We start from the raw sequence: 26,610 nt of genomic DNA on the forward strand, positions 1-26,610 counted from the left end.
TCCATAGACCTGAGCTTGCGGTCATTACCACAGCCTTACATATATTGAACCAGTTGTCGTCATGTATTATTATTTCAGCCTCTTTTTCCCATCTAGCTTTGATGTACGTTGTGTCATTATTCCAACATGTTTGTAAACATTTGTATAATCTGGATATCTGTCTCTTTGGTGCATTCCCCTTACAAGAGTCAAGGAAGATTTTAACCAACCTGTGGCCTCCTCTTCTAGGAATTTTATGTTTCTGTCGTAATGGTGCCTCAGCTGCAGGTATCTAAAGAAATCCTGTCTTTCCAAGTAAAAACTTCTCTGGAGTTGCTGGTAGTCTTTTAGTACATTTTTATCTGTGATCTTCCAGTAGCCTGTTATACCCTTATGATCAGTGACCACTGTATAAATCTCTTATCCATGTTTGCAGGTGCAAAATCCAAATCGTAAGAAGGCCATCGTAAAGTCCGGGCACTTTTTTCAGTTTTCTCATATTTGAGTATCCTATGCCATATCTCTATGGGCCCTTTCATTAGTGTCGGGAGCAGGTCTGCATCTATATGTCTTTTAATGAGTGGTTGATCTCCAAGCAGTGATTGAAGCGGTGTCTCACTGTAGGATTGATCTATCTCCTTCCATTTAGCCATTGGATCACACCACCCAATCATCACTCGTAACTGTGCAGCCCTATAATAGTCCTCAAGACACGGCAGAGCGAGTCCACCTTTGTCCATTTGCAGTTGTAACGTCTGAAATTTTATCCTTGGTTTTTGTTTGGCCCAAATAAAATTAGAGATCATCCTATTCCAATCGTTAAATTGCTTGGATGGTACGTGTATAGGCAGCGCCTGGAACAAATAGAAGCTTTGGCAAAGATTCATTTTTTATCTATCCGATTGTGCATATTCATTGGCAATAATGACCAGCGCCGTAGGTTTGCCTTAATTTCTGATGTCAGTGGGACATAATTGCATTCATAGATCTGTGGGTATATGGATTCCTAGATATTTTATAGAGGAGTTACTCCAGTTAAACTTGGCTATCTTTTGAATGTCTTGTGATGGGCGGTAATTATATAAGAGAATCTGAGTTTTCTGTAAATGTAATTTATATCTGGAATATATGCCAAATGTTTTCAATAATGAAAGAAGATTAGGCAGACTGATTTCCGGGTTAGTTAGCGTTATGAGAACATCGTCAGCATACAGACCAACTTTATACATTATATAATTAATTAGTACACCTCTAATCTCTTTAGATTCCCTGATAGCTTGCGCCAGGGGCTCAATGAATAGCGCAAAGAGAGTGGGACAGTGAGGGCATCCCTGACGACAGCCTCTCTCTAGTTGTAGTGTATCTGTTAAATCACCATTAATTTTAATCCTGGCAGTGGGTGAGTTATATTGAGACTGTAAGCACCTGATGATTTGGCTGTTAAAACCAAATAAAGATATCTCCAGCAGACAGAGTCAAATGCCTTTTCGGCATCAAGACTAACAGCTACTGATTCAATATTTTTCATTTTGTTTATTAGATGGAGAGCCCACCTCACATTATCGTGAGTTTGCCTGTTTCGAACAAAACCGGTTTGATCTGTATCCGTTAGTTCGGCGTTATAAATTCCAACCGTTTAGCTAATATTGTTGCAAATATCCTGTAGTCGATATTCAAGACTGTTATGGGCCTGTAGGAACCACATTCTGTTTTATTTTTACCCAGTTTGGGAGTTACTGAAATAACTGCTCGTTTCCAGGATGGTGGTATCTCCCCCCCTGTAAGCACATGGTTAAAGCAATCCCTCAGCAGAGGGGTTACTAGATCTCTGAAGTGTTTGTACCAGTCTGCTGGGTAGCCATCCTCACCGGCCATCTTATTACCTTTCAATTTTGAAATGGCCTTGTTAATCTCCCCCACAGTTATTGTTTGTGTCAATCTTTTATTTTGTTCTGTTCCTATCGATGGTAAATCAAGTGAGGAAAGAAATGCATTAACAGAGGGCACATCTATCCTGTGTGGTTCTGCGTACAGTCGGGTATAATAGGTCACTTTTACAAACTTTAAGAATTTTACATCATTTAGTACTAGAGCTGGGCGATATGATCCAAAATTCATATCTCGATATTTTTTAGCTGGATGGTGATATAAGATATATATCTCGATATTTTTTTAAAGCCATAAAGTAAGAACAAAAAGAGAGTTCTTAGTCAAAGCTGTGTCCCAGATGTCACACAGGCACTTTTATTAACATACAGCATAGATGTACATGAAAAAACTACTCAAAAATAAATTATGAGCATTTATTAAATAATGATGCTCTATAAATAAAAAAAACTATGTTGTTTTGTGCATAACAAAGAGCTCACAATTGTGCAGTCAAAATGTAAACTAACAGGCGCTGAGCATAATAACAAAGACAGATTTCACAGCTGCTCTGTTCCCAACTTCTACTGCGTGACTGACAGCCTGGAGTTTGAAATCCGCTTCAGTAACCATGTCTCTGAACAGGAGCCATTTATGGTCCTTATACACACTGTACGGTAATATTACGTTGAAGCACAGCACGTATCACTCCGCGAGGCTCCTCGGTAGCCGTAATGCTCCGACAATCCATCAAGCGGTGCAGCTCCGTAGCTTACCAAAGTCGAACTAAAACATTTTTTGACAGATTGCTGGCGCTGTGTATCACATAAAATCGGTTCGCGGTCATCAAGCACAACCAGAATTCATACATAAAGGCGCGCAGTCAACTTTTTGAGAAAATGAAAGGATTTCAGGCCGTGCATGGCGTTAGCGTGGCTAGCTCGTTAGCGTGGCTAGCTGGTTAGCGTGGTTAGCTCGTTAACACGTTGGCGCCGTCCAGCCCCACGCACGGGCGATGCGCAGTAACTCATTAACGGAGATTTGCCGTGTCCATCTTGTCGCTGCCTGCAGGTGAAGCGATGGGGAGGAGGGGAGTTGTGTTCAGTGAAGGGAGGCGAGGTCGAGTAGCGTTGCGTAAAGACAAAAGTGGACGAAAGAGAGGCAAACTTGCGGCTCCGCAACTATAATTATAACGTAACATAGACTATATCGATATAAAGGATATTGTCACATCTTATATCTCATATAAAAATATATCGATATTTTTAAAAAACTCGATATATCGCCCAGCTCTATTTAGTACTACTGTACTAGTATTGAGCCTCCATAAAGTCTCTTTGCGATCTGAATCCAAATGGAGTGTCAAGTACACCCCTGCATGGTCCGAAATATCTCTCACCCCTATATCACAATTTACAATTCTATGCTTATCAAAGTGTGACATAAAAAAATAGTCCAATCTTGAATACATATGGTGGGAATGTGGGGAAAAAAAAAATTCTTTTCCAGTGAGTGCGAATCCCTTCATATATCAACCAATCCTAATTCCTTAAGCATTCTTTTAACAGATACTGCTTCTGGTTGTGACAGTTTAGTTTTGCTGGATGTGTCCAAAAATGGATTCAAGTTAATATTCCAGTCTCCGCCGCATATTAATACGCCTGATATTTCTGTTGCAATTAATTCAAAAAGGGTCCTGATTAAATGTCTATCAGTCCCTGGTGGTCTGTACACGTTAAACAATGTAACTTTCTTGTGATCTGTGTACCCTTTAACCAGTATATAACGCCCCTCTTTATCTCTGATTTGTGAGGAGAGTTGGAAATGTACTCTGTCAGACAATAAGATGGCCACTCCTCTAGAATGTTTTTTTTTTTTTTTTTTTTTATGCGAGGAATAATACACATTTTTAAACCCCATTTTACACAGGGTTTTTTTGCTCGGTGGCAGAAAGATGTGTTTCTTGCCAGAAAATTATGTTCTTTTTCTCGTTTCATTTTAGCAAGAGCTTTGTTTCTTTTAATGAGGTTATGTAAACCATTAACGTTGAGTGTAATTACCTTATATTGTTGTCTGATCTCCATCAGCAAAAGGAAAATACACAATACCTGTAAATCTCTAGGTGCTCTGAAAAGAAAATGTGGGTCTGCAGAACAAAGGAACAACATACCTGAACAAATAGCATATATGACTTCCAATTATGAAGTGTACGTCCAACTTCAAAACAAAGAGGCGACTCCCTAGAGTCCCAGAGAGCCCCTCGTAGTGCTGCTTGCTAATCTCCGCTCATCATAGCAGCGCTCTTGGAGAAAGTCAGTAACATCCCATAACTGCGGTCAAACCTATTACTCTTATTTTACAGGGGAAAACTGCAGTCTCAGGTGCGGGAAAAAAAATTAGGTGTTACTATCCATACGCTTGAATCCCTGGAGCTTTTCCTGGATGTATTTCATCCGTTCCTCCCGGGTCCACCGCGGCGCCCCGCTCGCTCTTTCCCAGAAGGGCGTCCTCGGCTTGAGTATGGGGATGCGTGGTATTGGGTCGTCTGCTCCCTTTTCCATCAACTTCCTCTTCTCCATGTCGTCGGATGCGTCTTGCGTGTTGTTGTAAATCACGGGCCCGTTTTCATAAAACACGCCGTCTCGACAGATACAATGTTTGGAAGCGGAGCCCCTTCTCTTTTAAAGTCCTCCTGATCGTGTTGTATGCTTTGCGTTTAGCTAAAATGTCACTAGGATAGTCTTGGTCGAAATACACACGCCTCCCTTTCAGCAGTATTTCCTTTTTGGTCCACGCAGAACGGAGCACCAAGTCCTTGGTCTTGTATTCCAAACAATGAATCACGATAGACCTGGGGTTGGAGCCCGGTGGTGGCTTGAGGCCGAGCGAGCGGTGGAACTGCTGTATGCCCAGATTGGTGTCATAGAGGGTCAGTTCCTTCTTTATAAAATTCTCCATGAATTCGAGCATGTTGTCCCCTTCTTCACCCTCTGGTATCCCGTGAACACGTATTTTATTCCTGCGAGAGCGGGCTTCCAGGTCGGACAGACGTGTCTGGAGGTCCTCTTGTAACTGGAGAGTATGGCCGAGCACGTCTTTAAGGTCGACTGTGACCTCCTCCACCTCGGTTACTCTGTTTGACCTCCTCGATCCTGCTTGTTACCTCTTTCATGTCCGTGACAATTTCGTCAAGCCGTTGCCCCACTTCTTTCCTAAACTCCGACATTTCTGTTTTCACAAGCCCAGTCTTTTCCGCTATTTTTCTTTTCAAATTATCCTGGACTTCTTTCAGCTCAGCGAGAATGTTAGCTTCAATTGCCTCCATAGCTCCGTGTAGCTTTAGCTTGCTAGCACCATCAACTTCTTTCGGTGAAAAAACTCCTTCCTCCGCACTTTGTTGCCGAATTCCTCTTGTCTTTCTCTTGTTACCCCCTGGTATACTACTATGAATATTCTTAGTTGTGTTATAACATGTCAGTTTTCAAGGGGTACCTGAAAGATTATGCTGCAACCAGTTTCCTCACCATCGGGAAGTCTCGAGGCGAGATGTTTTTAAAGGTGAAATCAAAAGTCAACACTCTGGACCCCAGAGGGTTAAACATTTTTTTTTTTGTGTGTGTTTATTTTTTTTTATTTTATTTTATTTTTTTTATTTAATGCAATAGTTACTTTTCCTAGTAATTAGTTACTTTGATAATATAGTAACTCAGTTACTTTTTTAAAGAAGTAACTATAAGTAATTATTTTTTCAAAGTAACTTTCCCAACACTGTCCGGGTTTGTCAGGTAAAAATCGCCGCGTCATGAAGCAAGTCTGCGGTAAGGTGTACCCGTCCAGCAGGGCCACACTGAACACAAGCGTGACACACACTGAATTGACATCACGCGTGCTTCACCGAGTAAAGAACATCTGATCGTTTTGAGTAATGGTAAACACGCTCTCTCACAGACTTCACCTTAACGAGCTGCTCGGTGCCTGTTGTGCTTGTGGTCAGACGGTCGTTCGTGGGCTGCAGAGTCACCTGACACGTTCGCCGGTTCAGTTAATATTTCAGTTACGTTTTAGATGCTGTGTGAGTAACCAGTGAGCTTTGTGTTTGCAGTGAAGAGGAAGAAGGCCATCCTGTCCGACAGCGAGGACGAGGACGAGGAGAAGGCGGAGAAACCAGGTAATGCAGACCTGATGGTTGGAGCGGGAACCACATTTGGCTTCTCTGCTGAAAGTAAAAGTTGATGCTGTGAGGTAAAGCAGCGCTGTTGTGTGACGTCTGTTGCTCTCGACGGTCTCCTCAGTGGTGAAGAGGAGCCGGGCGGTGTCGGACGATGAGAACTCGGACAGCGACGCTGACTTCGGGGGTCCCGATAAAAGTCTGGCAGCCAAACTAAAAGAGCTCGGCTCAGACAGCGAGAGCGAGGAGGACGACCGAGCGAAGGCGGCGGGGAACAAGGATGAGAAAGCGCTGTTTGGCAGCGACAGCGACTCCGGAGAAGACCAGGAGGAGTGAGTGCTGACGTCCAAACACCTCACAGAAAACTCAAAGAAGAATCAGAAATTCATTCCAGAGTTCCCAAAGACATGACCAAGGAACGAAACTGCAGAATTCCTCAGGATGGCCTGAGGGATGCAGCTATCCCCTCTGCAATAAAACACACGTGCAGAGTTTTAATTTAAAAATAAAGAGTTAAATTCTGTGGCTGCCAGGAGCTGATGTGCGTGTTCTGTTGCAGGAAGATGATCGCAGACATCTTTGGCGAGTCTGGAGATGAGGAGGAGGAGGAGTTCACGGTAAGCCTCGTCATCGCGTCTCTGTTCAAAGACAAAAGCGAGATCACCCGTGAGCGGTTCCCGTTTCACAAACTGTCGTCCTGCAGGGTTTCAACCAGGAGGACCTGGAGGGCGACGGTAAGGCGAAGCAGAAGGTGCAGGCGGAGGAGGAGGAGTCAGACTCTGACGAGGGCATTGACCGCAGCGGCCAAGAGTGAGTCTACTGATCAGCAACACGATTTTAAACGAGCGTTGTTGTGTTTCTGCTATTAAAAGTGTGTGTGTGTGTGTGTGTGTGTGTGTGTGTAGCACTAGCATGATGTCGGACTTCGACATCATGCTCGCCCGGAGGAAAGCCATGAACAGCAAGAAGAGGCGGCACCGCGATGGAGGCACGTTCATCAGCGACGCCGACGACGTGGTCAACGCCATGATCACCAAGATGAACGAGGCTGCCGAGGTGCGACCGCCGCTCTCACTCAATCAAAATAAAAGCCTCGCAAAACTCTGAGCTGTGATCCTCACCTGCGTGTTTGTTTTTATTCGCAGGAAGATCGAGCTCTGAACAGCCAGAAGAAACCAGCGCTGAAGAAGCTCATGCTGCTGCCGCAGGTCGTCATGCACCTGAAGAAGTAAGAGCTCCGTGTTAGCTTACAGTAGAAGGCTAACGTGCTGGCCCTTCTCCTCCCTGAATGCATTGAAGACTCTTGTCGTTTGTCCCTCAGGCAGGACTTGAAGGAGACGTTCATCGACAGCGGCGTGATGTCGGCCATTAAAGAGTGGATCAGCCCTCTTCCTGACAAATCTCTGCCCGCTCTCAGGATCAGAGAGGAGCTGCTCAGGATACTGCAGGAGGTGAGCGCTGAACGCGACGCGTCATTCTTCTGCTGCATCTCTCTAAGATTCAGTCGTTCATGGTGTGTTTCGTCCTGCAGCTACCCAGCGTGAGTCAGGAGACGCTGAAGCACAGCGGCATCGGGCGGGCCGTCATGTTCCTGTACAAACATCCCAAAGAGTCTCGAGCCAACAAAGACCTCGCTCTCAAACTCATCAGTAAGGCCAAGCTCCTTTTCTCTAGTTCCTGTCTGACCGTAGAGGGCGCGGTTTCTGAACTCTTTGTCGTCTCCAGACGAGTGGTCGCGGCCGATCTTCGGTCTGACGTCAAACTATAAGGGGATGACGAGAGAAGAGCGGCAGCAGAGAGATCTGGATCAGCAGATGCCTCAGAGACGGCGCCTAAGGTAATGATGATCGCAATGTGCGACGACCTCTGATTCCATCGTCACCCAGACAACACTAACATTCTTGTTTCTGCTCCATCTCTGCAGGGATTTAAGTTTTATTTACATTATCCATAAAATTACTCTAACTCATATATTTGACTTTATTAGAATCACCGTTAGCCGTCGTTAGATTTCAGACCTTTTCCAGCGCGAGTAATCCAAACCATGCAGTAACTACATTACTGACCGGCACCCTGGGCTGATGTCTGGTCTCTTCCTGTCATGTGATGGTGTTTGTCCCACCTGAAAACAGTTTAACCCTCATTTTCCATCTTCTGCTTGTGTCAGAGTTTGTCAGGTGTTTTGTACAGGTGGAAACCCCCCGCCCCCCTCAGTGCGTTTGCTATATCTGTGAGCTGCATTCCCCCCATTGTTCACTCTAAACTCACTCAGCGTGGCTTTACCTGAAACCCATTTGAAAGCTGAACCTTTCTCGGTCTTCTCTTTGAATATTGTGAGGTGATTTCTGAAGATCGTAGTTAGGATGAGGCGTAGTTTTTCCTCTTTCACTCCTCTTCCTCCGTCTCATCCCCAGTCAGCCTCAGAAGGTGGAGAGGGCAGAGGAACCTGACGTCTTCTCTCCACCAACCAGGTTCAGTCCTGATGTTGCATGGTTGCACTGAGTGACCAGGTTTACCTTCTTTAACCCATTTCTGCAGGTTTTACATGCCTCTGTCTAAAGCTTAGTAACTCCTCAGATACCCACAGCAGCACCAAAGTGACAAGAATGAATCCCTGAGACTTAAATGACTTCATGAGTGCAGCTGCGCGATTTAAAGGTGGCCTGGTCTGCTCATTTCCAGCTCCTTTTTCATTCTTGGACTCCAATAGAGTCTGTTTGCATAATTTGCAGTATAAAATAAGCCTCCTCTAAGTATCTTTTGATTGGCTGCTCCTCACAAACAGAATGTGGGCGGAGCTTGTGAGATGAAGCAGAATTGGCCGGTTACTTTGCATTTATTTCAGTGATTCAACTAAAAAAAAATGACTGAAGCCTAGATTTTATATTTTGATTCAAACCCTTCTTGTAGCTCTGTTTTTACCACCAGGTGGCAGCACTCTGACCCGTCCCCCCCATTCCCCCCGTCTTTTAGACCTGCAGTCTGAGCTCGTCTAAAATAAGTCTGCTTTGAAACGCTAACATGAGCTTGAATAATTTGGGGCATGTTTCAGGTGGACTAGATGCCACCTGGTGGTTGAGACTGGTACTGCACCAGAGTGGAGGACGGCCTTATTTCAGCTTCAGTGCTTATCTGCGACACAAACAAATCTAAGACATAAAGTCACAGCTGCTGATAGTTGTAATATCCACTGCAGACATTAGGGGCGCTGCTGCACAGAGGGGTTAAACAGAGCAGAGACTGGAGGCTGTTTCTCTAATGGCAGTGTTAGCCGTGTGTGTTTCACTGCCCTGATGATGCGGAGCTTGGGCGGGGCTGAGTTTGTTTCGTGCTGGAAGTTTTGGCGCCGACTAACCCGCTAGGAGTGACGTGCTGCTAACAGCATGGAAGCTAAGCCGGTGAAGAACATCACTCAGAAACCTGCAAGGCGCCTCGGTGGAGCCGCTTCACACTCGAAGTTGACTTCGTGTCTTCTTCTTCTGTTTGTAGTTCTGGAGGTCAGACGCCTCGCAGAGACCTGGAGAAGCAGCTGACCGGAGAGGAGAAGTAAGTTCTCAGACATCTGGGGTCAGGGGGCGGGATTTGTGTCATAACTTCTTCCTCTATCGTCTGGAATTTTGTGCTGTGTTTCGGAATTTAAATTCCACCCTCATTAACCTGAACCCCTGCTCCCAACAGAGCTCTGCGGCCCGGAGACCCCGGGTTCTGCGCCCGGGCTCGAGTCCCAATGCCCTCGAACAAAGACTACGTGGTTCGACCCAAATGGAACGTGGAGGTGGATTCCAGCAGGGTGAGTCGTCACATGGGCCGATAGCGTGTGCTTCGGGGCGTGGCTACACTTCAACTAAAGAGCAGAGCGCCCCCTTTAGGCACAGTCCTATGAAATATCCAGAGTTTAACATTTGGTTTCAGTTTTTTCATAACTGAATAATGTGTCAAACAAATTATTTATTCATGATTTACAAAATGAATAACAAATACAAAATTCCAAAATTAAACATTATATTTTAAAACTCGCTAAAAGCAAACACGTTTTTAATGAATAAAAAATTTGAATAACAATAAAGAACTAATAAATAAACACTCAGTTTTCTGAAGTGTTAATAAAGGTGAAACAAACACTTTTGTGCTGGAACAGACATCGGGTTATTTTCCGCTTGTATTTGACTGTAAAGCTCTGAACAAGGAGTTACCTGCTGTCAGGTCAGGAGCTGAGCTGTGATTGGTCCTCTGTAGAGCGGCTGTAAGAAGGCCATCAGCCTGCTGGAGAAGCACAAACGGCGTTTCGCCGAGCAGAGAAAATTGGGGCGGCCGCAGGGAGCTGTGAAGATCAGCATAGAGGGAAACCGAATGCCGCTGTAGCTCCCCTGCTCCCCTGCAGGGGGCCGTAAGTCTGTCTGCATGGTGTGAAGAACCTGACTCACCTGCAGTGTGCAGACGTACAGTGGAGGCAAAGTTATCCAACCCCCAAACAGAGTTCACTGAACGCAGCGAAGAGCTCACGATTGATCACACTTCAGTCATTCAGACCTCTGACTTCCATCATAACGTCAGACCAATCACTGATACACCGTCTGATCGTGTCATAACCAACGGCCAAAACCTTAACTTTAAAAAAATAATGCACTCAGAGGTCATGTGACCTCATATGTAATGATGGGGGTTGAATCATTTTCCTGCCCGCTGTATGAGCCGTCCAGCTCAGGGCATCGCACTGTGACCTCTGACCCTAATAAAGACCAAACTGCACTACAGAGGGATAATCACTAAGAGAGAGGAAGTAACGTTCAACAGGTGAGAGGGTGTGCCGTGTGTGGGACAGTGTACCTGTATGAAGGCTGACGTTTGCATGGCTTCATTAGATAAAATACATTTAATGTAGAAATGAGTCAGCTGACACGGAGGAAGAAATGTTTTCACTTTGATTGATACGGAATCAGCCACACGTCCAGCAGCAGCCATCAGCAGGCTTCCAGAAGCTGTCCAATCAGGAGCAAATAGATGTTCAGGGAGGAGGGGAGTTAAAGCAGCTTGTTTCGCACAGAGCGAGGGGTCAGAGTGAGACAAAGCTTATTTTGAACTGTAAATGGTCTTTAGAAACAGTCTCTTCCCATCTGATCTGAACGAGGTGTGAAACATCTTCCTGCATGAGCAGTGATGTGTGCGAAACAAACCGGTTCTCTTTGTGTTGTTACCTCAGTGTGTGGTTACAAGATGTAAACCCTGTAACATCTGTTCTGTCTGTCTGCCTCCAGGGTCCGGTGAGGAAGAATTTGTCCCGTGTTGATAAACAGATGCGTAGATTTGCTGACATCCGGCGCCTGACGAAGACGGGTCACGCTGTTAAAATCAGCGTGGAAGGCAATCGAATGCCGCTCTGATTTGTTTTTGTTTTTTCTGCTCTAAACTCAGTAGGATTTATCGTTTTTACTTTTTAATGTTTTGTTTCTGAACAAACCCGCAGCTTTGCCCTCCTCAGGTCCAGCTCTGCCTTACTGAATAAAGGGGCTGAGGTCAGACCATGTTGGCTTCAGTCCAAATGTGTTATCTGCTGTAAACCTGTCTGTTCTCTGAACAAAACACATGAAATACTCCAAAATGATCCAAAAATAACGTTTCCTAATGCTAACAGTCAGTTTAATTATTCGCTTTATTATTTAACTTGTGTTAGCAGTTAGCTTGATTAGCTTGACCCAAAAATCAACTATAGTTAGTGTTAACCAATATTGGCATCAAATAGTATTTTCTTGTTTTTGTTCATTATTGGCAATATTGGAAGCATTTTTATCTTATAGTCTAAAATGTTAGCGAGTGTTGGCATTTATTCTAAGATGAAGCTGTTACATTTGATGTCTTATCAAAAGCTGAGTCACGTTAGCAGTCATCTACATTTGCTATGCTACAGAGCTAATAAAATGTGTAAAAATAGCTTACTATTTTAGCTTTATCTCAGCTCTGAGTGAGTTGACTTGAGTCTAAAGCTAGCGTAACAAAAATTACGATGTTATTGTTAGCAATCTATATTAGCTTTGTCTAAAAAAAAAAAACCCCAAAACGTGTAGCAATAGCTTATATTAGCTAGCTATGTTAACCTTAGTCAAAACTATTAAGGTCTGTATTATTAGCTTATGTTAGCATTAGCTATAAAACAACTGGATCCCTAAACTTGGATGCTAGCTTTATATTAGCTTTACCCCCAAGCCTGCTAAGCCAACATTCATGTTTATCTATATGTTAACAGTGAATATTGAACTATGGCCATATATTATTATCAGCCCTGTCACTTTACTTTCTTGTGTTCTTTTAAGTATAACATAGTTGTTCACCTTTAAATTTTAAAAGTGGTGGTTCATTGGGTTGAGTTAGTGATCACATGTTTTGAAGTAACCCTTAATGGTTTCTAGCTATCAATAATGCAGATATCAGTAATTTAAGCTAATGCTATAGACCTTAATAGTTCTAAGGAATGGTTAACATAGGTGACTGTGACGGCTTCAAAGTGAAACTAACATCAAAGCCGTTTTAGTTTTATTAACTGGCTGTTTTGGTAGCTAGCATTGAGCTATATCAGGAAAAACAAATTAATTACACAAAGACTATCATATTAGCTAATGTTGGGTTCACCTCAAAGCTGACAGCTATTTTTAGCAGTCAGCAAATTAGACTGTTATTATCTTAGCTGGTTTGGAGGTGAAGCTAATTTTATTTATATTTATCTCTTAGCCCAGTTTTGGAAGTTAGCATGTTAGCACTGACCTGAGGTAAAGCTAATTTAACAAAGGCATTGATTTTTGCTGGTAGCATTGCAGCTAAAATGTTGATTTTAAGCATATGAGCATTTTGGCTCACATTAGCGTTATCTCATCTGACATACATGGCTGTGTTCTTAAGAATAGCTAATATTAGCTGTGAGCTAGCATTGTCCTAAACATCTGTATTCTTATGTAAGCTTCAAGCTATTTGCCTACGTTTAAAGACTAAACTGCTCTGTGGTATTCGCTTGTATTAGTAGTTAGCTTTCTTTCTTTCTAAATATATTTTGAAAACGCTTGAATAAGTAAACTGCCATGCGCTGACAGAGTTGCTGGGTTAAAGATGAGCGTCTTGCGTAATTAGGGGATCATTTTGGAGTTTCTTGTCCAGAGTACATTCAAGTTCTCTGGTTTGGATTTGAGGGTGAAGTCTCGTCTGTGCTCTCCGTCTCTGAATGTGAAGGTGTTTGTATTTTGCTGATAGTCCGGTCCATTATGTCCCTTCTCTGCTCCCATAGCAGCTGTACAGAAGTCCTTGGTGGATGAGTTCACACAGGAAATGCTGGGACTCTGATTGATCCAGATCATCCGTGGACTGTGTGAACCAGCCGTTCTGTGTGCACTGTTCTGGATCACATGATCTTTTTCGTAATAAAGACTCAACAGAAACTCACCTGGCTGTACGCTTGTTTATTTCTGGGAGAATGGGGAGGGACTCACTGGTGGAGCCTCTAGTGGACATTAGTGGAACTGTAGCTTTTAGCACATGATCTAAAATCCTCAAGGGGTTGAAAAAGAGAAGAAATCAGTCACAGTCAGAACTTTGTCATTTTCTTTTTATTAAGCACAGTTAAACTCAGGCAGGAAGAAGCACATCAGAACAGAGTCAGTGAGCAGGACGGTTTCCACTGCAGCGGCACTCGGACGTTTAAACCTCTTTTTGGACTTTTTTTTTTTTTTTCTCATTTCAAGTTTAGAAAATTTAGATGTGTTACAGTCATAGATGGTATAAAACATGGATGTAGCTTCCTGGTCAGGGAAATAAAACTAATGCTGAAGAGTTAAACCCGCATTCTATCTAACAGCCACCAGGTGGCGACTGCTGTGGTTGCAAAAAGACTTCCAGTGCTGTAGAACTTTGACCTCTGACCTTTGGAAACACTTTGCTGCTGAGGTGATGGACTCAGTTGCTCATCTTGGGTCATATTGAACAGGAAGTCTGCTTTGCAACTAAGGGGTTGACTGTGAAAATGCTAATCTTGTGACTTTGAGGTGACGTAACAGTAGCTATGTCCACTGTTTACGGTCGCAGCAGAAATGTGCCGTTGCTGTGGAAACCCAGAGTCCTGCTGCACAACTCTGAGACAAACGTGCAAGGAGGAAACTCGATTGGTGTCGGACGATTGCGAGGGGAGTCGAGGCAACAATGCCTCCAGTCAGGGTCCCAACAGCAGGGGGCGGCGACGATGGTGCATTCAGGTGACACTCGGAAAACTGCAGCATTATCATTCCCTAACGCTAATCCTAACGAGGTTAAAATGTTCAAACTCTAACCTTCAATTTTTTAAATTATATATTAAATGTAAAGAATCAAAAAGATGGAAAACTTTATAAATGAAAAAACCCAAAACATCCAAATTATTGTTATTAAACTCAAAGGTGCTCGATTCTGATGATTTGATCTTTCTGAGATCTGAGCTCTGATTTTCTCCAAATACAAATTTCAAAGTTGTAACGAATTTATTTCTCAATAAATCTGAAATCAAAGCTTCTCATTGGTGGAAACTAAGTATATTTAATCTCATACTTCAGGATATCTGTTGGTGCTGCTAATCTGAGATTTGCTCACATTACATAATTCACTTTGATTAAATTCAGCATATAAAAAAAATAAAAGTTTTGTTTACCTGTAAGTTTTACAGGTAAATAAAATTTTTGTTAAAACGAGTTGCCATGGAAGCAAATCGCAGGTGTCGCTGAAAACACTTCATTTCTATGTGTGCCGAATTTACGGAGCTGCATCTGAACGCACCATCATTGAACAGTCGTGCTTTGTGTTGGGCTGTCCAGGTGAAGTGAGGGTGTCAGGTGGGCGTGGTTCAGCAGGTGATTGGCTGTTTCATGCATCTGTAGAGATAAAGGACCATTTTAGTGTTTTTTTACTGATGCTTTTATGAAAATGAGTCACATGCAGTTCTGCACCTGTCCAGTGAGAGCGTGGGGGGAGAGTGGGCTTTCAGATGGAGGGGGTGTGGCCTATCCTCTGCCGTTTGGCAGACGACCCATCCCGATTCTGTCAATGGGCGGTGGATTGAGTCGTCGCCGTGGTGACTCCACCACCTTGCTGCAGACAGAAGAACATGGAGACGTTAGACTTATCCCTGCGTCTCAGGTGTTCTCAGGTGTTCTCACAGGTGACTACCTCTGCTTGTTTGACCCTTGCTGCTTCGTTTCCATGGAGCTGATGGACAGGCGGTCCAGTGGGACGTTGTTGATGGGAAAGCTCCTCTTCCTCTTTGGCTCCATGACATCATTTTCCATCCTCATTTGGTGATCCGATTGGAGCAGTTTTGCTGTCAGCTCCTCCCCCACCTTCACACCTACAGGGCGAGACTGAGGGGCCGCATGAAACCTCAAAATGGGCTGGTCTACCTGCTGGAACAGATAAAGGTGTAACAAGTTTATCTACTGAAAATGAGGAGAGTACGAGAGGAAATGTGAAACTGTCTGGGATAAGGCTTAGAGCTGAAGGTTTTGTACATGATATCCAAGGAAAGGAGTGTGAGTCTGATCCAGTGCTTCCTGTCCAGTTTTAAGGACTTCCTGTCCTTTAACACGTGAACATGCATGCCTCCTGATTACTGGGAACTTTGGTCTGCTGATAAAAACGTGAATCAAGGGGATGCTGTGAAAAGCCTCCGACACCGCCTCCATCTTTATTTTCAATGAGGGAGTCTCCATATGGAAAACACTGAGCTGTGTTTTTGCACGTTACGCCTCCACACTGAAGCCCGTCTCTCACGCCACGGCCCCGGCAGCGAGCAGTGTCTCACTTCCTGTCCGCCTGCTGCCTCAGATGACTCCGACAGATCTCGTGTCATCCAGACTAAACAGAAAAACGCTTCAGCTTTCCCTCCCCGCCGCCTCACGCCATCTGATATCAGCACCGAGCCCTCGAGGGAGGAGCTGCTTGTTTTGGCCCTCGTGATGGTGTGACGGGATCCTGCCTAATAGAAGTACTTATAAAGTTTACCTGAAGTACATGATGTAAAAGTACTTTCTCACAGTATTTATAAGTATTTGAAAGAAAGTAAAAAGAAAGATAGAAAGACATGCACGCGTGTGAGTGGATCAGTGCGATCTATGAACTGTGATGACGTTTCTGCATTATGGGGACATCAGAGCACTGTGAGGACTTTTTGGTCAGGGCTGTTTGAAAATGGGTTTTAGGAGTCAAATGAGTCCCCGAGCCGGAGTGTGTGTGTGTGTGTGTGTGTGTGTGTGTGTGTGTGTGTGTGTGTGTGTGTACACGCGCACACTGACCCGAGCAGGTTGCGGTTGGACTCTGAGGCCGTCGACGCTGCAGCGGAGCAGAGTGAAGGACAGGAGGCCGGGGAGCAGCAAACAGAAGCAGAACTGCATCTGAAACGATCAGTCAGGCAAACGTAATGCTTCTCTGAACTGGTGCAAAGGAACTCAAAAACACAGAGTAATTACATTACTATCTAACTTCCCAGTTTTACCTTTTCTCTTCTGCATTAGCATGTAATGAGTGCATTTAAAACCAGCTCAGCTGCAGCGTTAACGTGATCGAAACACTCTCCTCCACTTATGGGAGTAATAGTACTTTCATTACTTTATATCTGTGTATATAATCAATGAGATCTGCATTTGAAAGTGAGTGATGTCATGTGCACATGTCCATCTTTTGTTTACAGAGTGTGGTTTTTCACAAAGACTGTAATGACGGCACTATGACATCAGCAGAAAGAGCTCAGTCTGATAGTTTCAGGCCCCCAAACCAGGTCTGACCTCTCAGAGGAACCAAAGCGTCCTCACAACAATGGTTTTAAATACACACACATGAGGAGGGGAGCACTTTTAGCTCGGCTGATGGGTGTAAGTGTATTGTCCAGCAACATCGGCTAATTTTAGCATTTTCCATCCCTGCAAATAAATGCCTTTTTGACCGTCACATGCACACTCACTGACACTCCTGCACACACACACACACACACACACACACAGTGTCCCCTGCAAACAGACACGCAGAAACAAACACTTGTTGTTGTGTTGCGTCACTCACATACATTCCTGACGATGCACAAAGGTTTGTGCATGCTCCTCTTCACACCTGCTGCTGATGCTGAGGAGCTCCAGCTCTCTCATTCATGCACGTGTGAGGACAAACACACACACACACACTCTTACACTGCAAATTCTTCCATTCACAAAAATATCCTTGCAGCCCAGCAGCAGACTGAAGCATCAAATTTTTTACACTTCCTCTGAGAAGAGCGTGCTACTTCATCTCCAGGTCTTATTTTCAGTGCTAAACGCTGCTCGTGTGAAGATTTAAAGACATATTTAATGCATGTTCACCTGTCCAAGTCTCTGTTTTCTCAGCCAGAAATCATAAGTGAGATCTTGCAAACACAAGGTTTTCAGTTTCACAGAAGGTTGGCAGAAAAAATCAAAGATGACAGAAAGAAGTAGCAAACAGCTCACTCACAGAAAACTGCAAGCAGAAAACTTTGACTCTGAAAGGAATTTAAATTTAAATAGAAAACATTGGGAACTGGCATTAATTTGCACCTGCGCACACCTGTGTCTCTCTCTCTCTCACACACACACACACACGCATGTTTGTACCTTCAGTGTGGAGCTGATCTCTGCTGCGTCGCCTCGCTCTGTTTCTGTGTCTTCTTCTGGCTTCACACATCAGGTTTTATTGCAGCTGCCTGGGAATCTCCTATCCAATCAGCAGCCTCTGCTCCAGTGGCATCACTTCCTGTTCTTCTTTTCCACCATCATGTGTGTAAGATGTCATCATCAGGTCCATTACCTGTTAATGAAAGCTCCTGGGAGCAATCACGCCTCCCTCCGTCCTCCCTGCTCTCAGTTTCTTCCTGAAGGTCAGTTTTTAAAATAAACACATTCAGACTCGTCTCTGTTCTCCAACTGCACCATTCGTGTGCTCTGATCGCACTCCACACGAGACATCAGATCTCTCCCAGAGAAACATTAAATGTCTGCAACCCGAGCGGGTCTGCAGGTTCACCGAGGCAGACTTTGGAAGCACAAGAAACAGAAAGCAAACACGAGAATGGGCCGCCAAAGAAACTGTGCATAAAGCTCATGACTGCTGCAAAACAACAGCAAAAAGAGACAAAACTCCCACCAAGTACCAACAGAGACACAAAAATAAGAAAAAAAGATGCAAATAGTTTTGAAACCAAACAATTTGTAGTTCTTTTGCATCACAAATAACAACTAAGAAACACAAAGTGGTACAAAAAACAACAAAACCCAAACTGCTGTCAGACTCTTTGATGAGTAGCAGAAACATGCTGCTGCTACACTGACTGATGCAGTTATGTTTACAGTATTAATAATAAAGAGAAGCCATCTTGGACAGGAAGTGTCTGCAGAAGTAGAACCAATCACATTCCTCTGCTGGCGTGCAGTTTCGTGTCAGGAGTGTCGTGTCAAAGTTAGGATGAGGTCATACGGCGACGTGTTTTTCTGTCCTGCCGTGAACTCGAAGTTGATCCCCATCTTCTTTGTGTTTCTGTTGCTATGGCAACAGGGCTCTCTCCCACTTATCCCCTCGAAGTCGTACGACCTCTGTTCCACCCATCCGTCTGTTCGGGATGGAGGATTTGGTCATTGAGAAAACACACCTGGGTTAATAACGGTAATGACACTGCAGCTAATACGCTAATAATAAGACCACCATCCCCCAACCAATCACCCTTTAATTAGTCCATGACCTTCTCTGCTCGAGGTGATGTCATCTTAGCACTCATTTCTTTCCTTCCTGTTGCCCTTTGAGCAGGACACACGAGTCTAAATACAGGAGCCTATAAGTCTGCAGTGCTGTGAATAACTGAGCTCACAGAACCTGCTTTAGCACCAATAACCTGAAATAACAGTAAAGTGTGACTTTATGAGTCTGTTGCATTATTGTGGAGGACTTCTGGTCCTCTCGTCTTCACAGTGTTGCTTCAGTTTATTGACGTGCGCAGCATTTATCCATGCACAGCTCTCTGAGCTCTGCAGCACTTTGATTCTTTATGGATTTTCAAACGAGCCATATTTGTTCACTCTATCGCTAACCATGCCGTCATGAACTTTAACCTTTAACATGCTAACTGAGACCTGTATAGTCTGAGATGGAGCTTTTGGGTTTGATGGGGTGACTTTGCGGAGACCACTCGTGGGAAGGTTGTGGAATTGTGTTAAATCCACCTGAGGTGGTCATGTCCTACTTATCTTTTAATTCCTATGGAAGCAGTGAAGGTGTTCATAGTTTTTCACAGGACTGCACAGAGTCCTATCTTCTGTGGCGGTTCTGTGAAGTCAAACCAGGTCCAATACCAAACTGGATCTGAACGAGCAGACGCTGTAATGAATTTCATTTTCTTTAAATTATTGAGTGAAAAACAAATAGTCACAAAATTGTGTTATGAGCCAGTTAAAACAAAAGTTAACAAAAGTCATTTTCTAGCAATGACGTTATGGTTAGCCAAGCTAGCCCACTAACCTTAATGTTGTCTGAAATAGTTTCTGTGAAAACCTGTGAGAGATTTAGTTTCTGTCCTCATGTGCAGTTTGTGTTGGAGTCTGTGTTGTGCTGGGAGAACAGCGTCTGCTGTTTGGTGGTGTTATGGCCCTTTAACACAGGCAGTAGCATACGCTGTGCTAACTGCTAGCTTCATTGTTTGTGTGATTTTTTATCACCCACTAATATAAGATGCGACCCCTGTCTAAACCACACACTTTTCCTACCTTAGTACAACAAGCTGCTTTACTGTCTAAACAAACCTGGCATGCTTAAGTTTGTCGAGACATGTTTGCTACATGCTACGTCCTGCCTGAAAAGGCCTTTAGCATCCAACTCTATTTCTAAGCTTTACAGGTGTGTCTCCATCACAGTGGATCTGTGTTGCAGTTATTTTACTGATTTTGTGGCGTGATGTCCGAGTGCTGGTTATTTGATTACTTACTGGAATGCTCATATAATGCACTTATTGTCGGTCAAGCTGCTGCTCTCGTACGTTACGTGGAAACGGTTGGGCTCTGTCAGCTGATTCACTTGGCTGAACAGGAATCAGGAGCGGTTAAACTAACAGGAACATTAAAAAGTGAGAAATTAGTGACGCTTCAGGTGAGTCATTGTTTGCCCTTTTTGGACCAGAGTCATCAGTAACATCACCCTGACAACAGAGACAACACAGTTACCTGCAGCAAGGGTCAGGGAGCGGGCTTGTGGAGCCAACATGGCTGACGAAACACTTTGGCAAAGCAGCATCGTGCCAAGAATTCAGCTGTCACAAAGATAATTAAAAAGGTTATTAGCAAATCAGGTCAGCTGACGTATTCAAAGCCTGACTCGCGATGGTGACACCGCATCAATGCTTTAACCCTCAGAAGCTTCGGGATATTATCCTCGATGTCCTGAAGCCAGCAGAAGCTCTGAAGCTCTTTAGTTTGTTCACAATCAGCTGGTGAAATCTGTCCATCAAAGCAGCATGAAGAGCCAACAGCTGCAGTTCCTCAAATGTCCACTAGAGTCCGTTCTCATACACACCCATGTAAAAATATTTAGAATATTCAAATTTTTACAGCAGAAATTACCTGAGTAAACACACACTTATGGTGTTTTTTAAATAACTCAGCCATGTGGATTTTATGAGGCCTTAAAGGTAGAAGATGGATGCTGAACAACACAAGGAAGTTTCTTACACTCATTTACTGCTTTGTATGAGTAGCTTTGTATGATTCACAAATCAAAATAATCCTTACTTTATAGAATCATATACCAGTCCTCTCAGCTCATCCTCTGTCTCAAATGAGCAGTTTTAGCTCCTCCTCTTTAAGGTAATGCTCTTCTGATTGGATGCCCCTCATAAACTAAAAGCTTGGTGGGTGGAGCTTCAGTGCACACTGGCCTCTGAGTGTTTAGAGCCGTCTGAGCTCTTTATTAGAAACTTTGGCCACGAACAACATGAACAGGAGATGTTTACAATAGGAAACAAGGAGAAGCGGAACAGGCCCACGGTCACATGTCCATTTCAGTGTTTCCACTGCTGACGTAGTGGTGGTGTAGCTAACAGCAGCTCCTAGATTGGTAAACTCCTGTGATGAGAGTTTTGTGTGTCTTTGTTTTGGTGTCTGACTACCTTCAGACCTCCCAATAACCTTCAGAGCAGATCCACAGAGAGCCGCGGCTCAGCTTTCACTGTGAGAGCTGACTGAGTAAACAGCGAGATCCAGGAAAGCTGGAGGTGTGAGACCGAGGACGGCAGGGAATATCCAGGGGGAATCCTACCGGCTTGATTTGGCCCAGAGAAGCTTCACTCACAAGATCTGAGTCATCCGATCCATGAATCATCAGCTGGAGCTTTACGTCGTTACCGCAGAGTCAGCAGGACGGCGGACCGACGGGACAGAAAATCCTGCGGGGAGACAAATGAGCAACACTTTCTTTTCCGCTCCGAGAACTCTAATCTCCTTTAAGGGGACAGTTGGCGGAGCACAGGCTCAGCTCTGATTTTTTATGGAGGGAAGTGAGAGCAGCCACTGGTGCCTGAATAACAGCTGAAGGTTGCAGGATATTCACCAGGCTTGGGCTAAAGACGGAGGACTCGGCACAGAGCTGGGAAACACAAAAGTTCAGGTACAAAAACGAGTCTAAGTTTCAAAAGCTGAAGAGCTCAGCAGACATGTCTCAAACACCAGTCCAAAAACAGAAGAGTGGTTAGCCAGTGAACAAACCTGGATAATCTTCTTCTTGCAGACTTTTAAAATGAGCAAAAAAATGAATAGAACAGAAGGCCTTAGTTAATGTACAGGTGAACGATGCAATGTGAAGCATCTCTCAGAGCAGTGCATACATCATAAATATATATTAATGGAAATAAGAGTTAAAATGAGTTAAAATACACACACATGTATTTCGCAGACTTCAGTAGTACTGCAGTGTTTCATGAGATAGAGTACTTCGATAGTTTGGATGAAAGTTTTTCTGTCGTCTGAAGGTTTCAGTACGACTCGGAGCTCAACAGGAGAGACTTTCCTGTGTTCACAGAGCGAGGGTCGTTTTTATACAGCAAACCTGTTTAACCAGATGAGTCGCCCCCTGCTGGCTGTTAAAAGAAGGCACCTTTGTGTTAGCTTCACTTTGGCGTCTTTTATATTGTCTGTGTTTGCAAAGAAGAAAACATTGTTCACATTTTTGAAATAAAGAAGTTACAGGCGCCTCTGAGTAACTAAGTCCAGTCTTGATTGAAAAGAAGTTTCAAAATAAAAGTCACGCTGACCATGAAGCAAGGAGCAACACAGGTGTGCCAGAAGCTGCAGTTCCTCTAATGTCCACTTGAGGCTCCCTCGTTAAAGTCTGTCCTCGTTAAAACTTTAATCATGTTTACGGACTCATACAAAAACAGCCACGGTCTATAATAGCTGTGTATTAAGTTTGATAACTAGGGGGCGTGGCTATGTCCACCTTTAATGATCAACTGAGCAGTGAGTTATTTTTTTTTTTACAGCTGAACTTCTTTTTGAAGCACAGAAGCCATGAAAATAAAATAAAAAGTAAAGTGCACAGTAGCAGCCGCGGTGATGTTAACCTGCACTCATGAGAAAAAGCTTAAAATAAACACGAGGCCGGTGGGGAAGTTTGTCTGAGGTCAGACGATCCGAGAATCTGATCCGCTGACAGAGGTTTGCTGCTGTTTGACGGACGACAGAGAGGTCTCAGGTTTGATTCCTGCTAACGACCGTGCACGTCTCCTCGGACGGCCCTTTGACGGCTTTGTTACCTGATGCGGCCAACAGACGGAAACAAACATAATGACGTCTCAGCAGACAGAGGAGCGCTTGTTTTGTGCGTCTGTGGCAACGACAGCTGCAGGGACGAGCTGACGGAAAAGTACAAATTAATTTAACACACAGCCGGTGAGCGGGTGGGGTGGGGTGGTGTTCCCAGTTTCTCTGACCTGCTGGAGCTCCCTCACGCTCCCGTTGAAAGTGTTCGAGTCATGACTTTGCTGTTGTGACCTGGACTCGACCCGTCCCACACAGCAGACCTGTGAAAGCCATCAGCTGCTCTCAGTCTCACCGACAGCAACACGGCTGAGACTAAAGGGATGAAACCACCAAACACATGGTCACAGCTCACCACAGCAGCCCACACACACACTCTCTCTTATTTACACAGTGTTCACGCTTCCTTACGGCCTTAATGAGAACTCACTAATAATTCTGATTATGTTTAATGTGCCTGAAAGAAAACATCGGCTCATATATCAGAATATCGGCTCTGATCCTTCGGCCTCACCGAGCTGTTGGCGTTTAACTTTAAATCTTTAATTCGGTTGTGTCCTGTTTATTATTTCAGGGTTTGATCTTCGTGTCCAGCTCCAACTCCAACTCGCTGGACCACCACTCTCCCAGGGCATGTTACGAAGCAGAGGCCTGTTTTCTTTGTGCTGATTGGCTGGCTGCTTGCCTTTGTTTTTATACCGACTAATGAGCCAATCACACGGCTCACTGACACACGCCTGGTGACGAGCGTGATGAGAAGCAGCTGGTGAAGAAGCAGTACCTCAGGTGTGTGCTTGTCCTCCAGGTGGCGCCAGAGGGGGCGCTCAGGGTCGTTCATCGTGTCCTTCAGGACTGAAGAAGATGCTGTGAATTACTTCTATTGTCATCTGTCATTTATCTTTGCTTTCTACATCATTGTGGAGCCCTTAGTGCACAGTGAGGATTAAATGATGTAAGACGGTTCATTTTGTGGTCATTTTTTTGTGATTTCTCAACTGTTAATTATAATTTTTTGTCTCTTTGTGATGTTTTTGGTTCTTTTATGTCTCTGTGGGATTTGATTGGCTAATGCTGCATGACTTTGTTGTCATTTTCTGCCCGTTTTGCACCATTTTCTCCGTGTTTCCAGATATTTTAAACCACTTTGTGGTGATTTTGATGCTGTTTTTGGTTGTGTTGTGTGTTTGTTTGTGTTTGTGGGTATTTTGTGTCAGTTTGTACACACTGAAGCTGACATTCTGACTCTGTGCGTGTTTCCAACCCGGCAGCCTCCGTCAGAGGCCAGAAAAACTGTGGTCAGTCAGAAGGAGGAAACACTTCAGTGTAAAAGGCTCCTCCAGTGTTTCCCCTTCATCCCACAGCTGTAGTTCCTCCCGTGGCCACAAGGTGACGGTAGATTAAAGCAGCTTTTGTGTCTCTTGGTTGTTTCATCTTCTGTCTGTTTCCTCTAATTTTATATTCTTTGAAGTCATTTTGGTGCTTTTGCTCCTCCTCCTTTTGTCACTTCAGGTCATCTTTTAAAGTTTTGTGATTTCACATCATTTTACGATCTTTTTTTAGCATAATTACATCTGTTTGTGGACAGTTTTTGGTTTTATGTGTCGGTGCCTTTTTGGAGGTAATTTCACGTGACTTTGTGCCTATTTCACTTTTGTCTTGGGGGAATTTCATCGCTCTTTGAGGTCATTTTGTTATTTTGTGTCCATCTTTTGCATCTTTTTGGCCAACTTTTTGTCATTTCACATCATGTTCTGACCTAAAGTGACATTTATGACATGTACAATAAAGGACCTTTATTGTAATGTATTTATTGTCGTATAATTTTACATCAGTTTGTGGCTTTTGATGTCTTTTTGTTTGTTCTGATAGTGATTTTATTGTTTTTTTTTCATTACATTTTAATAACAGAATTGAAAGTTTTGACATGCTTTTGTAATTTTACATACTTTGTGCACATTTTTATGTTTGGTTTGTGTTGTTTTTGTCAAGGTTTTTTGTTTTATTGTTGTGGTAATCAAAAAAACAAAAGGATTGAAGATCCCTGAAGAAGAAACATGGATGTAAAAACTCTTTCTGGTTTCTGTTGAATGAAACTTTGATGCTCAGTGTGAGCTGAATCCCTGCAGTGTGTCTCAGGTGCAGACCCTCGCTGTCTCCAGGTAACTGTGCTGTACTTTAACTGTCTCTCGGTGTCTTCGTCGCCTGCTCTGATTATGAAGCTGCTAAAATCTTTCTTTTTTATCTGAAGTTCACTGAGTTTGTGTTTCTTACATAAAATGATTCTCACTTTGAAGCACAAAAGCTTTGATTTGATTAACTTGGATTCACTGACCCTTTAAGTGATGCAACTTTCTGAGTCTCTCTTTGAACCCTAATTGGCTGCTGCAGAGTGAAGGAGGTAAACAACAAGTAAACAAAGTGTGTGTGTGTGTGTGTGTGTTTTATTGGCAGGTACCTGAGGACCTGATTGATGCCAGCGGCCCCCCGCGACAGCAAAACTGTGGCAGCAGCGCTCTGATTGGTGGGCTCTTCCCTGGTCTGAGCGTGCTCATTGGGGACGCTCTGGCCTGGGTCCATCGCTACAGTGTGAACACACACACACACACACACACACACACACACATATCTGTCTGTCCTTCTGAGGACCGACACTGAAGGCTGATGAACTCCTAACGAATATTTACACAAATCTCTGATTTTTAAAGCAGTTTTAAAAATGTTTAAAAGAAAAACTTCTTTCTAAATCTTCTTTTAAATATATGTTTTGAGTGATGCTTTCAAAACCTTCCTTCCTTCGTTTCCTTGGGTTTTTTTTTTGTCTTTTTCTTTCCTTCCTTCCTTCCATCCTTTCTCTGCTCCTTCCTCCCTTGAGTCCTGTCTTCTTTTTGTAAATGACACTGTGAGGTGAAGCTGTTTTATGGTGACTCTGTCGTGGCTGATGGGATCATCATTTTTCTCTCAGTAAGACTGACAGAGCTCAGAGGAGTCGCCCCCTGCTGCTCATTTCAAAGAGTGCAGGTTTCATACGTTTGCTCTACATTTCAGACCTGAGGCTTCATCCATCTTTTATATACAGTCTGTGATGATGACATCATCCTCCTTGTGGTGTTTGTAGATTCGCTGCTCTGCATGTTTGTGTTCTTTGAACGGTGCGGCCACGCATCCTCTCACACCAGCTGTTACGTATCACCAAACTCCACCCACCTCCAGTGTTAGACACACAGTTGAGTAACACATTAAACGTTGTTGTGCATTCTCTGAATAGCTCGATTTTCTTTCTTTCGCTGCTACTACTACTACGGTTGCCATGAGGACCGGCGTTGTTGGCTCGCCGGTTGCCCCTTCTGGCTTGGCTGCTGTTCAGACACTCAGTGTTTGGTTTAGAGACACAACAGCCACCGGCAGCCCCGCTCTCGGCTCTTTCTGCTCATGTTTGGGTGCTTTTGTGGTGGCGGTGGCTACACTCGTCTTTCAGAGGAGTGTGTGTGTTTAAAAGAAGGTTTTCAGGTTTACAAACCTCCTGTCGCGTTTTTAAGCTCAGCAGTTTGTCCTTAGGTGACACCAGAGATTAGAGGTTTCGCACTCTGACGGATGGACGAAGGAGATTAAATAAGTCTGAAGAAACACAAAGACAGCGTGAATTCTGGTTCTCAGTCCAAAACTGCTCAGGCACTGACTTATTTAAAGATGGTAAATGGTAAATGACCACCACCAGTAGGCAACTGGTGGTGGTCAGAGGGCCCGGTGGTGCCAGTGTCCGGCAGCCTCGCCTCTGTCAGTGCGCCCCAGAGCAGC

The 26,610-nt window shown here is 44.0% G+C and overlaps 2 protein-coding genes across 5 annotated transcripts in view; one reads left to right on the forward strand and one right to left on the reverse strand.

Annotated features, from left to right (window-relative positions):
• The window catches only part of LOC116329776 (protein IWS1 homolog), a 31,957-nt gene extending 8,175 nt beyond the window's left edge, over positions 1-23,782 (forward strand). For 2 of the 3 annotated variants that reach the window (XM_031751858.2, XM_039598045.1), the window contains exons 4-15: positions 5,948-6,013; positions 6,138-6,345; positions 6,573-6,630; positions 6,717-6,823; positions 6,919-7,069; positions 7,159-7,241; positions 7,335-7,464; positions 7,545-7,662; positions 7,739-7,850; positions 9,503-9,559; positions 9,692-9,803; positions 11,269-13,438. In XM_031751858.2, coding sequence (XP_031607718.2) covers positions 5,948-6,013; positions 6,138-6,345; positions 6,573-6,630; positions 6,717-6,823; positions 6,919-7,069; positions 7,159-7,241; positions 7,335-7,464; positions 7,545-7,662; positions 7,739-7,850; positions 9,503-9,559; positions 9,692-9,803; positions 11,269-11,394 — 1,328 coding nt within the window. In that variant the 3' untranslated portion in view covers positions 11,395-13,438. Of the gene's footprint in view, positions 1-5,947; positions 6,014-6,137; positions 6,346-6,572; positions 6,631-6,716; positions 6,824-6,918; positions 7,070-7,158; positions 7,242-7,334; positions 7,465-7,544; positions 7,663-7,738; positions 7,851-9,502; positions 9,560-9,691; positions 9,804-11,268; positions 13,439-13,751; positions 13,756-23,772 lie in introns of those variants that run through there. The other variant, XR_005608102.1, reaches the window with a different exon arrangement.
• ostn (osteocrin) lies at positions 13,763-18,288 on the reverse strand. 2 transcript variants are annotated; one of them, XR_005608103.1, is made up of 5 exons: positions 17,638-18,288; positions 16,309-16,407; positions 15,188-15,420; positions 14,968-15,109; positions 13,763-14,892 (listed from the first exon to the last, which is right to left on the reverse strand). XR_005608103.1 is itself a non-coding variant. In XM_039598048.1 (4 exons), exons 2-4 carry the CDS (start codon positions 16,405-16,407, stop codon positions 15,022-15,024), a joined length of 417 nt encoding a protein of 138 aa, XP_039453982.1. In that variant the 5' UTR covers positions 17,638-18,288; the 3' UTR covers positions 14,972-15,021. The 2 variants fall into 2 exon arrangements, 1 of the variants encoding a protein (XP_039453982.1); XM_039598048.1 differs by lacking the exon at positions 13,763-14,892 and having other exon boundaries at positions 14,972-15,109; positions 15,188-15,417.
• Positions 23,783-26,610: the final 2,828 nt, after the last annotated feature.

This window comes from Oreochromis aureus, linkage group 14 (genome assembly GCF_013358895.1).
Source record: "Oreochromis aureus strain Israel breed Guangdong linkage group 14, ZZ_aureus, whole genome shotgun sequence".
Taxonomy (NCBI): Eukaryota; Metazoa; Chordata; class Actinopteri; order Cichliformes; family Cichlidae; genus Oreochromis; species Oreochromis aureus.